The sequence below is a fragment of the Convolutriloba macropyga genome, chromosome 5 (assembly GCF_964194025.1).
Source record: "Convolutriloba macropyga chromosome 5, txConMacr16.3, whole genome shotgun sequence".
NCBI classification, from domain to species: domain Eukaryota; kingdom Metazoa; phylum Xenacoelomorpha; order Acoela; family Convolutidae; genus Convolutriloba; species Convolutriloba macropyga.
The window spans coordinates 1,172,621-1,186,333 of record NC_134472.1 but is presented as its reverse complement, the minus strand read 5'-3'; the positions used below and the strand labels follow the sequence as shown (position 1 = coordinate 1,186,333).

Below are 13,713 nucleotides of genomic sequence, written 5' to 3'. Positions count from 1 at the left end.
GACCTGAAACAAACTTGTTTCCCCTTGATTATTGAACAAATGAAAATCATCATTAAAAATAAGCTAATAAAACAACAAAACGGACTGATAAACGGGTAAATTTGGAAAGCGCAGTAGAATTTCTTAAAAATACAGTTGCTAGTCTACATTGATTGAAGAATGCAATGGAAACCTTAAACAATTAGGAATAGTATTTCATTTCAGGCCAATAGGAGCTATCATTAATTAGGTTATTCCTTAAGACAACAAATACCTGCAAAAATAAAATGTTCACCGAACTTATCTGAACACACGTAGTAATGAAGATACAAAAAAACTGTTGTCATGAACAGAAAACATTGAAGTAATTAAGCCTCGACTAATTACGCAAAAATGAAATGCTTCACTATTTCATTTTACTTTGAGGTAAGAAGAATTACCTCTTTTAATTCACTTTAATTACTACAATTTATTTTCAAAATTGTATCAGCAGAACTTTAAAGAAAAAGAGCACTCCAATACAGTGCAAACTTCTTGAGTTATACGAACTAGATGAAGGCCAATGAAAGATTAGCAGAGTTGTTGCTATTGAAGCTATCTACAAATACTGGTAGAGAAAAAGCAATTCAAGATAAGAAAGAATGAATTTTAGGTATTTTAAAAGTGAAACATTTGGAAAACATTGAATTCTTTTGAACTCTTCAAAAATTGAAAATATCTGTTGAACGATCAATTCAGTTTTCAAGAGCTTTCTGATAATACAATGTTCACATCTTTCTACAAGGGTATCGGTCAGCCGAAATTGGTGTGACGAAAAAAACCGGGGTGGTCGTATAAAGTCCGTAAACCACTAAAAAAATTTAGAGGCTAGATCAATAATGCGGACTGTCTCCAGAATGGTCTATTTGGTCAATGTTTAAAAATATTCTCGCAACTCAATCACAATTTTCAAACGTAAACCGACTAATGTCGGAAACATTGCTCTCGAAGGACAAGCGGGTGGAAAATACTTGACCACGCCGGGATTTGAACCGCTGACCTCTCTCTCCCTTTCGACATGCACTGCCCACTGTGTAATCTGACCCTCATTGTTGATATGCTGCAACCAATTTATATTAGCGACACGATTTACTTCGGATTCAGAGCAATAGAGATCACCCAAAAATAAAAAACTAAAGCGTGTAAGAGTCACTTGAGAAGTCAAAGAATGTTTTAGAAGAAAAGTGCAAATTGTTCAGGCGAAATATTTGCATAGAAAAGGACCAACACGTTTACAATAATTGCTATGAACTTCGTATCAACCAAATTTGTTGAAATTTTCATTTCTGCCGCTAGAGGACTTACAACAGGTGACCAAACGTGTTTCAGAAAATACCTGAAATTAATTAACTTCCTCATTACGTTTTTTTCTAAGGCTGTCAAAATCGTCCTCCAGGGCTTTTATATCCCCACAAAATTTTCTGAAGTAGTTTTTAGAGTATACAAATGCATTTTTTGTATTGTTTAGGTTAGGAAGGATGTTATAAATCTATATCTACAGACTAATTAATCATAAGGCTGATATAGTTTGACATGTAAGTGTCATCAATCTCAATAACGTTATAGCATTCTTATACTTGCGTTCAAACGATGATGCAAAAAAGAATTTCTTATACAACTAGATTTCATTCACCTTGACTAGATATTAATCAATTAGCCTTTCTAGCAACATGAATACAGCGACTGATAAAACACGTGTTAAAACAAAGATCTTTTCGAAAATTTGGAACTCAATTATCGGAGATGTTCTATGCTCAGTTGGTCATTTTCGATTAGTCAATTTTTCGCTGATTGTTTTATTTATCTATAGAAAGTGTTTCTGTTGTTATTAGAGAACAAACAACAGTTTATATCTTGCAGGATTTTCGAAATAAGTCTACTTTGAAGGGTTACTGAGGTTAAAAGCGATAATTGTATCTGTATCAACAAAATTGATATAGTGTTAGAGATTCAACTATTCCGGGGATAAAACAAGGTTTTCATTAAGAGCCAACGCACATACCAAAAAAGTGGACCATTTGGTCCATTTTACCTCTTTCATTCTATAAAACGTATCTTAATACGTAAAAGGTCCTTAGAGTGGAGACAAAGTAACTATTACACAAAAGGGCTTTATACTATTAAACAATATATTATAGTAAATGATTGCGTAATTTTTTTACAAAAAACATTGCAAGAATTTTTTTATACGTTGAACGTTGCGGTAAAAACAAGCAATTTTCTTTGTAAAGTACAACTCTTAATTACTGAAACAAATGGTGTTTCGACATTCTCTTGAACTTTCAAAAAAAAAATCATGCTCACACTATGTGCTTGTGTTGTAGCCTGGTTTTACGACGTCAACTCCCAACAATAGCTCGTCTTTTGAGAGTGATATGGTTGAGAATTGTGTGAAACTGTCAATCTTGGGGGCGATAGCTGTCACTTGTGGCTATATAGAGGTCACTCTAGTCACCATAGCAGGACAGAATATTGTGCACAGGTTGAAGCAGAAGTCATTCAAGGCAGTTCTCAGGTCAGGCAGCTCAACTCAACAAATCAAATCTTGACATATCATCTCTCCTCATGTGTATACAAATAGGGGTTTTATCTTCACTCATAGCTTAAAATTGCAGGGAAGTACTGAATTTTTTTTAAAAACTCCATTTCGCATAACATTTTCCTTAAAAAATTGAGATGTGTGGTTTTTCCCAAGAAGCGAAAGAATTACGGTTTTCATTTCTTGCCAATCGCAGACAAAAGGTAAAACTTAATGGCGTGTTCTTTTATTGTGAAATTGAGATTAACGGTGTGCCACAAGGAACTGTTTTAGGACCACTCGTTTTTCTTTTATATGTGAACCATTTCTCATCTAATATAAACACAACGAAAAATAATTCAATTAGCAGATGACACAATTATTGTCTGTTGTGGACAGAAAAGTAGCCTACATGGAAAAGTCATGGAAATTTTATAAAAAACAGAAGAATATGTAGAGATGAACAAACTAACTTTGAAAACAAACAAAACCGAATTAATCTTTTTCTCGCGCGATAACTCTGATTTCGGATCTATTTTTTTTTACAAAAACGAAATTCAGCTATAAGATCAATTGACCTAATAAGACATCAAATTCCCCTGAATGCGCGCATTCAATTTCTAAAATCAATTTTGTCAAAATTTATCTGCAAAAAAACCCAAAACACCTTAACCGACAGATTAACTGGGGTAAAAAGGTGAGCTTTCTACGCAAACAAAATGACATAGCGAGAGATCTGCTAATCCAGACAAAGACCCTACCAGCTGAGCTAAAAATAGCTAAAATGTTGCTAATCAAATTTTTTTATGATATAGCCAGGCCAGAAAATTCTGAAAATTTTCACGGGTATCTGAGTCTTCATCAAATTACTCGAAAAAAACAATTGATTGTTCGTCAATGCGTACAAAAATGGAATATGTTACCACAATGGCTTCCGTTGGCAAATGAAAACGTTTTTTAAAAAACGTTGAATGATTTCTTGCTCTCACAACATGAAAAAAATCCTTTGAATAGTGACTTAGGAGCCTTGAAAAGTTAATTTTATTTTTAGGAAGAAAGAAATCGGAAGAAAATTTTATAATGTGATTCTTTAAGAAATTCGCTGATGTTTATTATTTTATTTTGTTTGAATGATATGAAGTATTTTTCGTTTCAAGTATAATTATAACGGTATGGTTATAATTTTAATTTGTTGCAAAAAAATCACCTGTTAACTGGAGCATGTGCAAAAAAAAATTAGCTGCGGAGTGAGAATGAAGAAAATTTAAGAAAAATAGCATCTTTTTGTCCTATTAGCTTACTGCCTATAATTACATCTAACTTAATCATCAGTATTAAAAACTGAAGTGAATTCAGTCTATTTTTGGTTTAAATAAATTACTGGCTTCCCAAATATTTATCATGCAAAATTGAAATCACTCCGGAAATGAAAAACTGCCTTGTTCAAGACAGCAAGATAAATCTTTATCTTTGTTCCTAAATAATGTTCCCAGCTTAGATCGGCCTGATAGTCGAGCATTTTCTATCATCTATTATTTTGGATTTCTGCTGGAACTCAGACCAAAATTGATCCAATTAAAGATCTCCGTAGATACTAATTGACGCTTGTTGAAATACGCATGTCTTTTAACAATTATTTCAAGGATATATTCGGCTGTGACCCTGGTCAGACAACTCAAGTAAAATATGGAATAACTCAACTAAAGTATGGAATTTCGCCACGATTCCCTGTGTATGTTTTTTGCTATGCTATTCTATTATACTTCATACTAATTTCAGAATAGCATTCCAAGTTTTTTTTTTTGGAATGGCTAATAAGTACCATGATTAAAACTCTGGTCATAGACGAAATCATAATTAAATTTTCATGATTCAGTGCTGATATATTATGAAACTCTGGTCCGGGTAGAATCTGCTTTATTTTAATTTTAAATTGCGCTAAAACTTCACAAATCTACATTGAATTCGTCAGCTACTCAATTCTTTTCACGCAAGTGATGTAAACTTTCGAAATCTTAGTGCATCAACGATCATTCATTTTACTTAATATCAGTTCAGTTTGAATCCGTTGGAATCATTCTGGCTACCGTCTTGGAAAAATCTCTGTTATATCTTCTGTTCTCGCGCCCAAATTTTTTCCCGCAATGCATACCATAAGACATATAATTTTTAACTTTCCACACAATGGGCGAGTTATCAAAACGCAAACAACCACCGCTCATTATGTGAAATATTTTCCAAGGGAGACTCCCCTCTTATTGGACGATAAAGATTCAAAGGCTTGCAAATCATAGGCTGGCTTTACATGTCTTCCTGTTTTCTTGCATCTCCTGTCATCAACATGTCTGCAGACTGCAACAGAGACTGATTGAGCAAGTCTACTGAAAACCTTAGATAAACTAGCGCCCTGGAAACTTCTGTTATAAACCAGAACATTTAATCGTGTCTCAAACGACTAGATAGACCAAGGAACAAAGAAAATTCAGACTCCGCTACCTTTCTGGGCGTACTGTTTGTTCTTTCTGTCCTCAGCAGCTGACAAGACAAAATTACACTTCTACACCACTCTTGCTGTAAAACTTGGTTGCAATGGAGAGTTGAGTGTAACATCCAATGGTTGTGGGTTGTCCGCATTCCGTAAAAGTAAATATATATCGCCCTGTCTGGAGTTGTTGTTGGGTAGTAATGTTTTTTGCTCACAGATGGGTAATAAATGTGAGCTTGAGCAGGCTGACATAATTTAGTCTTATGGAAACACAATCAGTAATTAAGAGCAGCGAAGAAATCATTCATTGATAGAATTAGCTCCGGAGCTGTGATGGGGAAGCTGTATACAGGCACCTGATGGAGTTTTTTTAGTGAATTCATGTTTGCCTAACAAGTTGTCATAAGCCGATTTATCAAGTTCTTCTTGAATTTTTTTTTGAGAGAGCTACGTGATCGCAATTTTACTTAATTTTTCAATTGTGTTAATAAATGATATCTCTTCAGTTGGATTATGGCCTATTAGGGTTTCTACCGTGTTGAAGAATAAAAAAACAGAAGCAACAAATGCGGTTTGATTTTGATCAGCGTATCTTTTCATTCCAACGCCAGTTTTGATATTTGTAAGGCATGCCAGGTCCAATGAAGCATCTGACGCTTTAGCTCCAAAAATGCCTTCAAATGTTGCGCAATGAAGTGAGGCGAAAATTTGCATGATTGTTTTTCAATTTGGGTGCACCGGAGCAAAAACACCGGAAACCATGAGCACATTGTGGATTGTCTACAAATTATTTAAAAATTGTTAAAGTTATCCTTTAGTTTTTGAACGTGACTCAGTAAACAGGAGGAAGCAAAAGCAGCAGATGATGCTACTCAAATCATGTGCTGACTCTCGCAAATTTTTTTATGTTAACTGACGTACAATAATTGAAATTTTGTTTATCATAGAATAATATATCACATTCGAGTGCTCAATCCGCTGAAATCTCGGGGCGATTTCTCGCTCAATAAGAATCGAATCTAATACTTATTAAGAGCAATTGCTTCGAAATAGCATCGGATTGAGCACTCGAAAATTATATATTGTCCTTGGTGACCAACGCTCTCGGATCATTGTACTTCAGCTCTTAATCGTAGTATTTTTAGTCGATATTTCACTATGGCTCTCATGTCATTTTTGTACCCTGTTCAGCTAAAAAATCATAGCAAAAAATTCTGAAAATATACTGAACATCCCAAAATCTTATTCTTCCGTTATCATGCACAGTTAAAAGAACATTCAGTTATTGTTTTGCTGCTACAATATTCAGAGTATTAAAACTTGTTTATGAGAACTCTGATTTCAGACAGAACACTGCTTGGTATGATCAACAGCAGAGTGGGCAACTGCAGAACAGATTAGTGGAAGATCTGGAAAAAGTGCGACTGGGAGTGAGTGACAAGATTGCACTTTCTATCCAGAACCTCTCATCCTTCATTGCTGGAATAACACTTGGTTAGTACATGTTCCAACCCTCGGTTGAGGTGTCAGCGGTGTTTAAAGAGCTCTAGCAATATACCACTCAGATCTTAGTAGGATGTGTATAAACACTTCAAAAATGGTCATGAAAAAAACAGCAATCTTTGAGAAAAAATGATACGCTGTCTGTCAAAAAAATGGTGCGATTCTTTCTAAGCTGGAAAAAGTTATATGAAAATATGGAAACAGTTTTTTCTCTGTCTGAGAAGATGAAAACCAAAAAGACGACACTTAGATGAAACTTTGAAAACACGTAAAAAAACTTCCGAAACTAAGAAGGCCGTAGCAATTTTTACGTCACAATATACCAACAATTTACTTGCCGATTTCTGAAATGTGACTTCAAAAATAATAATTTTAAATTTGATTAAAAATGTTGATATAGTTTTCATTGGATAGTTGATGTAATTTTTTTTGTTTTGGTTATAAATAGGATTCTACTACAGTTGGAAATTAGCGGCTGTTATTTGCTCTCTACTGCCTCTCATGGCCATGGCAGGTGCAGCCACCAGTTTCTTTGTCAGTGGCCGACAGTCTAAAGAGCAGAAGAACTACGCAGAGGCATCTGGAATAGCTGAAGAAACTCTTTCGTCTATGAGAACTGTCGCTGCTTTCTGCAAACAGGTGTGTTAAAAAACTATGTTGCTATATCGTATGGTAGTATCAAAAATGGTTAGTACAATCTTGGCTATATTAATAACTTGGTTGTTATCAGAAGTAGAATCGACTAGTTTTCAAATTTTATAAAAGAAGAAAGAAAATTTATTCATCAGGCATAAGTCATATAGGTAAAATAGAGATGAACAGAGTCTTTTTTGTGTACCCTAGTCGATTTAGGATGATTTTGCAAGATTAAAATCCTGTCTCGACTAGTGTTGCTAATTTGGACTTATGAGATTCGGAAGGGACAGTCTTCGGAATGGTAGCATCTTCTAGATTACTGCCCCTGGATGCTACGATGAGCAAAAAGCACCCTTTTATAGCAGTTCTTTCCTTTTCTCAACTCAGCAACAAAGCAACAAAGAACGCGCGGTTAATGAAGGTTGTGAACACACTATTTAAGAGAAGGATTAATTGACTTTTTTACATGGAGCTTGAAATTTGTTAATCAGTTCTCCTGAAGCCGGTAATTGTAAACAGTCAAATAGCTATTTTTGTCCGTTCCAACGCAGGGCTGCCCCTATCTTAACATTGAGTAGTAGTAACCAGGGGTTTTTGTGAAGTAGAGAAAATGCTATTTCATCTATGCGCTCTTTTTTCTGTTCCTAGCGTTATCACCTGGAGAAATATGGGGTTAAATTGAGACTGACAAAGATGATTGGAATTAAGAAGTCTCTCTTCTTCGGACTGTCTCTGGGATGTGTGTTCATAGTCATGTTCAGCTCATACGCACTTGCATTCTGGTACGGACCTAGACTCATCGCAGCTGGGGAGTTGGATGTCTCTGGAATGATGACTGCCTTCTTCAGTGTCCTCATTGGAGCTATGTCCATTGGCAATGCTTTCCCAGGTGATCTTTTTTATCACACTTACGCTCCTGTGTTGGAAAAAAAAACAGCAACGAGGATCGATAATTTTGCTAGTTTTTCTCTCGACATTCTCAAATTTCTTTTAGTTTTAAGCGAAACGTTTCATCTGCGATTAAAAACTGTAATTCTCAAAGATTGGATTATAGTTGAAGACAGATTATCACCCAAGACAGACTGCCGCCCAAGATTGAAAAGTTCAGTAGGGGTTGACGATTTCTAACTTTTGTGCTCTTTTCCCACTCTGTTTTTGTTCCAGGGGCACGTGCAATAATAAAAACAACTAAGTTTTTGTAAAACAAGACAATCTCAATTTCTTTGAACAGAAAAAAGTTCGGAAACGGTTCACTTAATAACGATAGCAAAAAAGATTTGAAACACATTTTGACGAAAGTTGCAAATTGTTGACGAGATCATTAGCGGGCAAAGGGTAGCCCAGAACTATTGAGCCAGATTTTCTAAGCAGTATCAACTGTGGCGTCAGTGAAGCAAGCTGATTAGATTGGGTTTCTGATGGCCGATCGCAGCACCACCGCCAAAAAGGTCAAAAATTAAGTGAAACAAGGAGCAACACGCGCGCATCCTGTGCATTATGCCAGATGAAAAATCGAATCTATTCTGTCGCCCCCGCAGTGTTTTTTACGCCCCTCCCAATTACAATTAGTATATTGTTATATAGCAGTACTGTGGAAAAGATAGCACGTACTACTGGGGTTCGTTAAAGTTATATGCCCATTGAGATTGAGGGGGGGGGGGGGTTTAAAACAAAATAGATCAGCAAAAACAACTAAAAATCTAAATAATTTATCAAATTGAAAACTCATCAGCATAAGTATTAAAAGACAAAACTAAAAGCTCACAAAAATACTAGAATTATAATGATAATGAATATTTCCAAATACATATCGAGTAATTCACTTAATGACTACAATAAATTTACAATCAAGAAGTTATATGTATTTGGGGAGAACATAAAATAGGTCAGTGGACCTGTCAGAGTGATGTCTCCTCAGGCCAAATTTGAACTTTATCAATTTGTGTTCTATCATCGACAACTTCACCATAAAAATGGCTTTTTCCACAAGAACATGAAGTTAGTCGGTGATTATAATAAAGAAAATTATATTTAAAAAAGACCATGAGAAAACCACCGACTACCAAAAAATATTCTCCAAATTGCTGCCACCTAGAATATAATTATAATTAAATTCATGAACTAGCTTTTCTATCTGATTGTTTTCAACAGACATGAGTGATTTGATTAGATTTTCATCCATTTGAAGAATTTTGTTATACAATTTTTTCACCCTTGTTACTCTTAGCTTAATATTCTCAGTAGTACCTCTTTCTCTTGTTTTCAAAGTTTTTTTTGTCCAGGAACACCCATCATTTATGTATACCAGAAATAGTAAGGGACCCCGGACTGAACCCTGAGTCACACTGATGCTTATTTTTATTTTTACATGACGGCTGATTCCTAATTTTACATAATGCGATCGATTAGCAAAGAAAGATTGCAAAATACTAAAACTTTACCCTCGCATTCGGTATGCATAACATTTTTTGAGCAGAATATTATGGTCTACCGTTTCAAAAGCTTTTTTTAATTCAATGAAGGTGCAGCCAGATGGTGTTCTAAGATTTTTATTAGTCCTTAAAGACTCAACAATCTCTGCTGCCGCATCAGTGGTACTACGCTTGCTTCTAAATCCATGCTGGTTGGGCGATAAAACCTTGTTGACTTTGAGAAAATCATCAATTCGTTTGAACAAAATCTTTTCCAAAACATTACTAATAATTGGTGCTAAAAAGATTGGTCGAAAATTACCAGCGTCATTTTGATTACCGCTCTTGTGAAACGGCAACACCATAGCTAACATCAAAACTTCGGAAAATTTATTTTCATCAATACAGCTTTTGATCTGATAAGCAAGCAATTCACACACCACTGGATTTACGACTTTTAGTAATAGAATGCTTAATCCGTAGCAGTCCTCCGTACTTTTGTTCGGTAGACTATTAATTATCTTGTATACTTCAACAATATTTGACTTTTGGCCAAATAAGGTACTTTTAACAGTTTTACCGTGTCTTAGATATTCTTGACAAACCTCCTCATTTGCTAGTTAATGGCCAATGTTCACAAAAAATTATTGAGTTGATCACAAGATAACAAACTACTTCTGTTTTCCATCTGGTCGTTTTTAATGTCTTTAGCCAAGTGGAATAAAGTCTGCGAACTATGTTTAGAACAGACTTTTTTCATAGTGTTCGGTTTTAGTCAACCTACAGAGTGCCTTCAGCCGGTCACTTACTACTCTGTACTTCATTTTGTCTACCTCAATCTTGCTTTTAAGATATTTAGTCAATAAATTGTGTTTTCTCTGCAATAAGTTTTTAACTTTATTGGTCACCCTGCTTTTTTTATAACCACTTCTAGTGAAAATAGTGTTTTCAGGTATGTAAATGTTTTGGCCTCTACAATCAAGTCCTCAATGACATCCTTTAATTCTAAAGTTTTGATTAAGCTTTTATTTTCCTGAAACTTTTTGTAGAGCACAAAAATTAATATCAAGACATAAGTTCTCATCTTTAGGCTTATATAGTTGGTTGATCAACTTTGGACAGGGGTAACATTATTTTTTGTTGCAATATCTAGTTCTAGAAAGATCGAATAATGATCTGAGATTTTGATTTCTCTACATAGATATTGCAATTGTGATTAGCAAAAAAAGGTCAAATGCACTTTGGCTATTTACATTTTCTCGTGTTTAATCATATCGGGTTTTTAAATTATAATCAAATATATTGAGAAATTTCGATTGGTTTTGTACTGTTTTTGTTCAATTTTTAAATATCTATGTTGAAATCACCGCGCAGTATGAGTGTATCGACATCGCTTTTTGTATTTTCGAAGTGTTCAATCAGATCATCTGTAAAGTTTTCGATTGAGTAATTTGGCGCTTCGTATAAAACAGATACTAAGCACTTGCTTTCGCCGGTTTCTAGTTCTACAGTGATGATTTGTTTGTGCTTTTTTGTTGTCTTTTGTATTATAACTACCGAGAGTCCATCACTGACAAAAAATTCCCACACCACCACCTCTACTCTCTCTATGACAAGTTATCAACTTGGAGTAACCTGTTAGCTAAAATGATCCTTTTAATGTTTTTTCGGATGTCCACGTTTCAGTCAGAGCAAATACTTGAGGCTTTGTATCAGAATGATGTAAAAAAGCTTCAAGCTCATCAAAGTTCTTTTTGAATTGAACCAATTTTATGGAGCAAAACCTTCAATCCCATATGTTATTCAAAAATTAACGTCATGCGTTCCTTTTTTGAAAATATCAAAGACCTTTGTAACTAAATTATCAATTCAAGAAATTGCCTCGTAATCGATTTAAAAAAAATTGAAAATTTAAAGAAAACCGTTATTTAGCACTCGTATTACGCGGAAGTCGCAAATTAAGAGTAGTCAACATATAATTTATGTCAAAAAAAATTCAATTGCTACCAGGATTTGCGGAAGTCCTAATCCTGATGGATTATGAAAATCTTTGAGAATCGCAGAAGTTTTATTTCTGTTTTATTTTGTAATCTTGAGTCAGATTCGCAAAAAAGAGAACGTCTAATATCCAAAATTAGAAACACCATAATCAAATCGGTGAAGTCACAATTTGACAGGTGGTTTTTATATAATTTCTTACGTAATTGTCTCAATGAGATCCAAAGTTTTACCTCATTGGAACAAAAACTTTTAGCCGGAAAAAATTAACAATTCAAACTCAAAGGTCTTAATTTGAAAGTTGAATTGTGAATGAAAACTGGGTAAAGCTCAAAAACGATTCGTTTTTGACTTGGTATGCATTAATAACTGAAAGTGTTGTGTTTTCGTTCAACCGAAATGAAGGTACTGTGTATTCGGCAAAAAAATTGTCATTGTGTCTCACAATGATTCAGTTTTTCTCCCATGAGCCGTTTTTGATCTCGCAACTTCGAGGCATACAGCTCACAATTTTGTAATCATTAGTCATCAACGAATTATGAGGATCTTTGAATGGATTTTTCGTGTTATCTGGGCTTGTTTTAGATTTGGCAACATTTCTTACTACCGGATTTCTAAAGTTGTCCACATCAGAGGCATTGTTTACTTTCATGTACACATTGTTACCGCTATTGTTTTTGCACATCACCACGACTCTGCAATTATTGCTGACCACTATGAGGTTTTTATTTTCGGCCATTGTTTGACAAACGCTTCTAATGGAGGGAGTCTCTCTTTCATCCAAATATTTTTGTTATTAATTTCCTTTTCCATCGATTTAAGCATCCTACGATTTCTGTATATCTCGGTTTTATCGTTGAAGTGAACAAGTGGAAAAAACGATTGAAAGCATTTTATCATCTTGCATGGGTACGGTCCAGAAAGTATATGGTATGCTTTCAGTCTCGATTCTGAAATCGTAAAATCAGTTTTCTTGTACATTTTATAGAGAAAAACAAGAAGCTGAGGTAAAAAAGTCTCCTCATGTCGAGCATCACAGGGTGGGTTGTCGATAGTTATAGAACCTTCTTTACTGGTGTACCTTTCTTGCTCCCTTAATCTTTTGTCAAGACTTGATACAAAGACCCATAATTCAGCAAACCTCTGAGTACTTTGGTCTTGATGCTCCTTTAGTTATTGTACAACACACAGCTACGCTGCTTTTGTAGCCTCATCAGTGATTCCAGGAATGAGAGCATCAATAGATTCCATGGGTAATTCAGAAATTGCAAAAAACTGAGTTTAAATGAGCAATTATGTCTATAAATTGAACAATCAATGGTGTTTTTAATTTCAGCACTTGATGTTTTTAAACGCAATCGGTCACTTAAAAGTTAAGCTTGAGCGCAGCGGACCTCTAAAAGTGCAATCATTCTTTCCCAGTTATTGCTCACGAACGCATCATCTTGCTTTAATTTGCTTGCTGACATAATAAGAGCTATAAAAAAAAACAAATGAATGCAATCAACTACCTCTCCCAATTTTCTTAGATAGTTCTCAGTTCTCTGTTTTTAACTCAATTCTCAAAGGTTCGAACGTTTTTTTCTATTTACTTGTCACAATTTATCAACTTTCTCGAACAAAAATAAGAATATAAAACAACTGATGGTTCCGAATAATTAGATAATAAACAGCGTCTTTTAGCAATTATATTCTGATCAATGTTTGAATGAGTCTGTCATAAAAAAATTTGAATCTATCTGAACAATGATTTCTGTGAAATTTAGTGATGCAGCTGCAATAGAAATTGGTGGAATACAATACACATTTTACAGCTAAAAATTATTTGAAAGATTATTTTTCCAAGTGCCAGTTTATTGTTCCGACCCTTCTTGGGGGGAGGAACTACATGCTCAAATGGTTTTTTTCCTTCAGTCAGTTTTTGCCGATCAATATATTCATCGTAGAGAGTTGAGACTGGCATTATTAGAAAGCTTTTCCAGGGTATATTATGGAATTAAAAAGATTTTTTTATTTTTCGTTTTTTACAGGGAGTTATCGAGGTTTAATATTTTGAGAAAACAGATTGAATTCCGTTGATTTTATTCACATTTCCTTAACTTTTGACTAATATTTTGCCAATTTTGCTGAACTTTTTCAAAATT

The 13,713-nt window shown here is 34.6% G+C and overlaps 2 protein-coding genes across 5 annotated transcripts in view; one reads left to right on the top strand and one right to left on the bottom strand.

Annotated features, from left to right (window-relative positions):
- LOC142339027 (calsyntenin-1-like) overlaps nucleotides 1-13,713 on the bottom strand; it is a 113,592-nt gene that overhangs the window by 36,663 nt on the left and 63,216 nt on the right. The gene's annotated exons all lie outside the window — the stretch shown is intronic.
- Nucleotides 1-13,713, top strand: part of LOC142339026 (ATP-dependent translocase ABCB1-like) — a 66,802-nt gene that overhangs the window by 28,864 nt on the left and 24,225 nt on the right. For both annotated transcript variants that reach the window (XM_075388645.1, XM_075388646.1), the window contains 4 exons: nucleotides 2,343-2,533; nucleotides 6,367-6,515; nucleotides 6,973-7,163; nucleotides 7,809-8,049. In XM_075388645.1, the coding sequence (XP_075244760.1) occupies nucleotides 2,343-2,533; nucleotides 6,367-6,515; nucleotides 6,973-7,163; nucleotides 7,809-8,049 (772 nt within the window). The remainder of the gene's footprint in view (nucleotides 1-2,342; nucleotides 2,534-6,366; nucleotides 6,516-6,972; nucleotides 7,164-7,808; nucleotides 8,050-13,713) is intronic.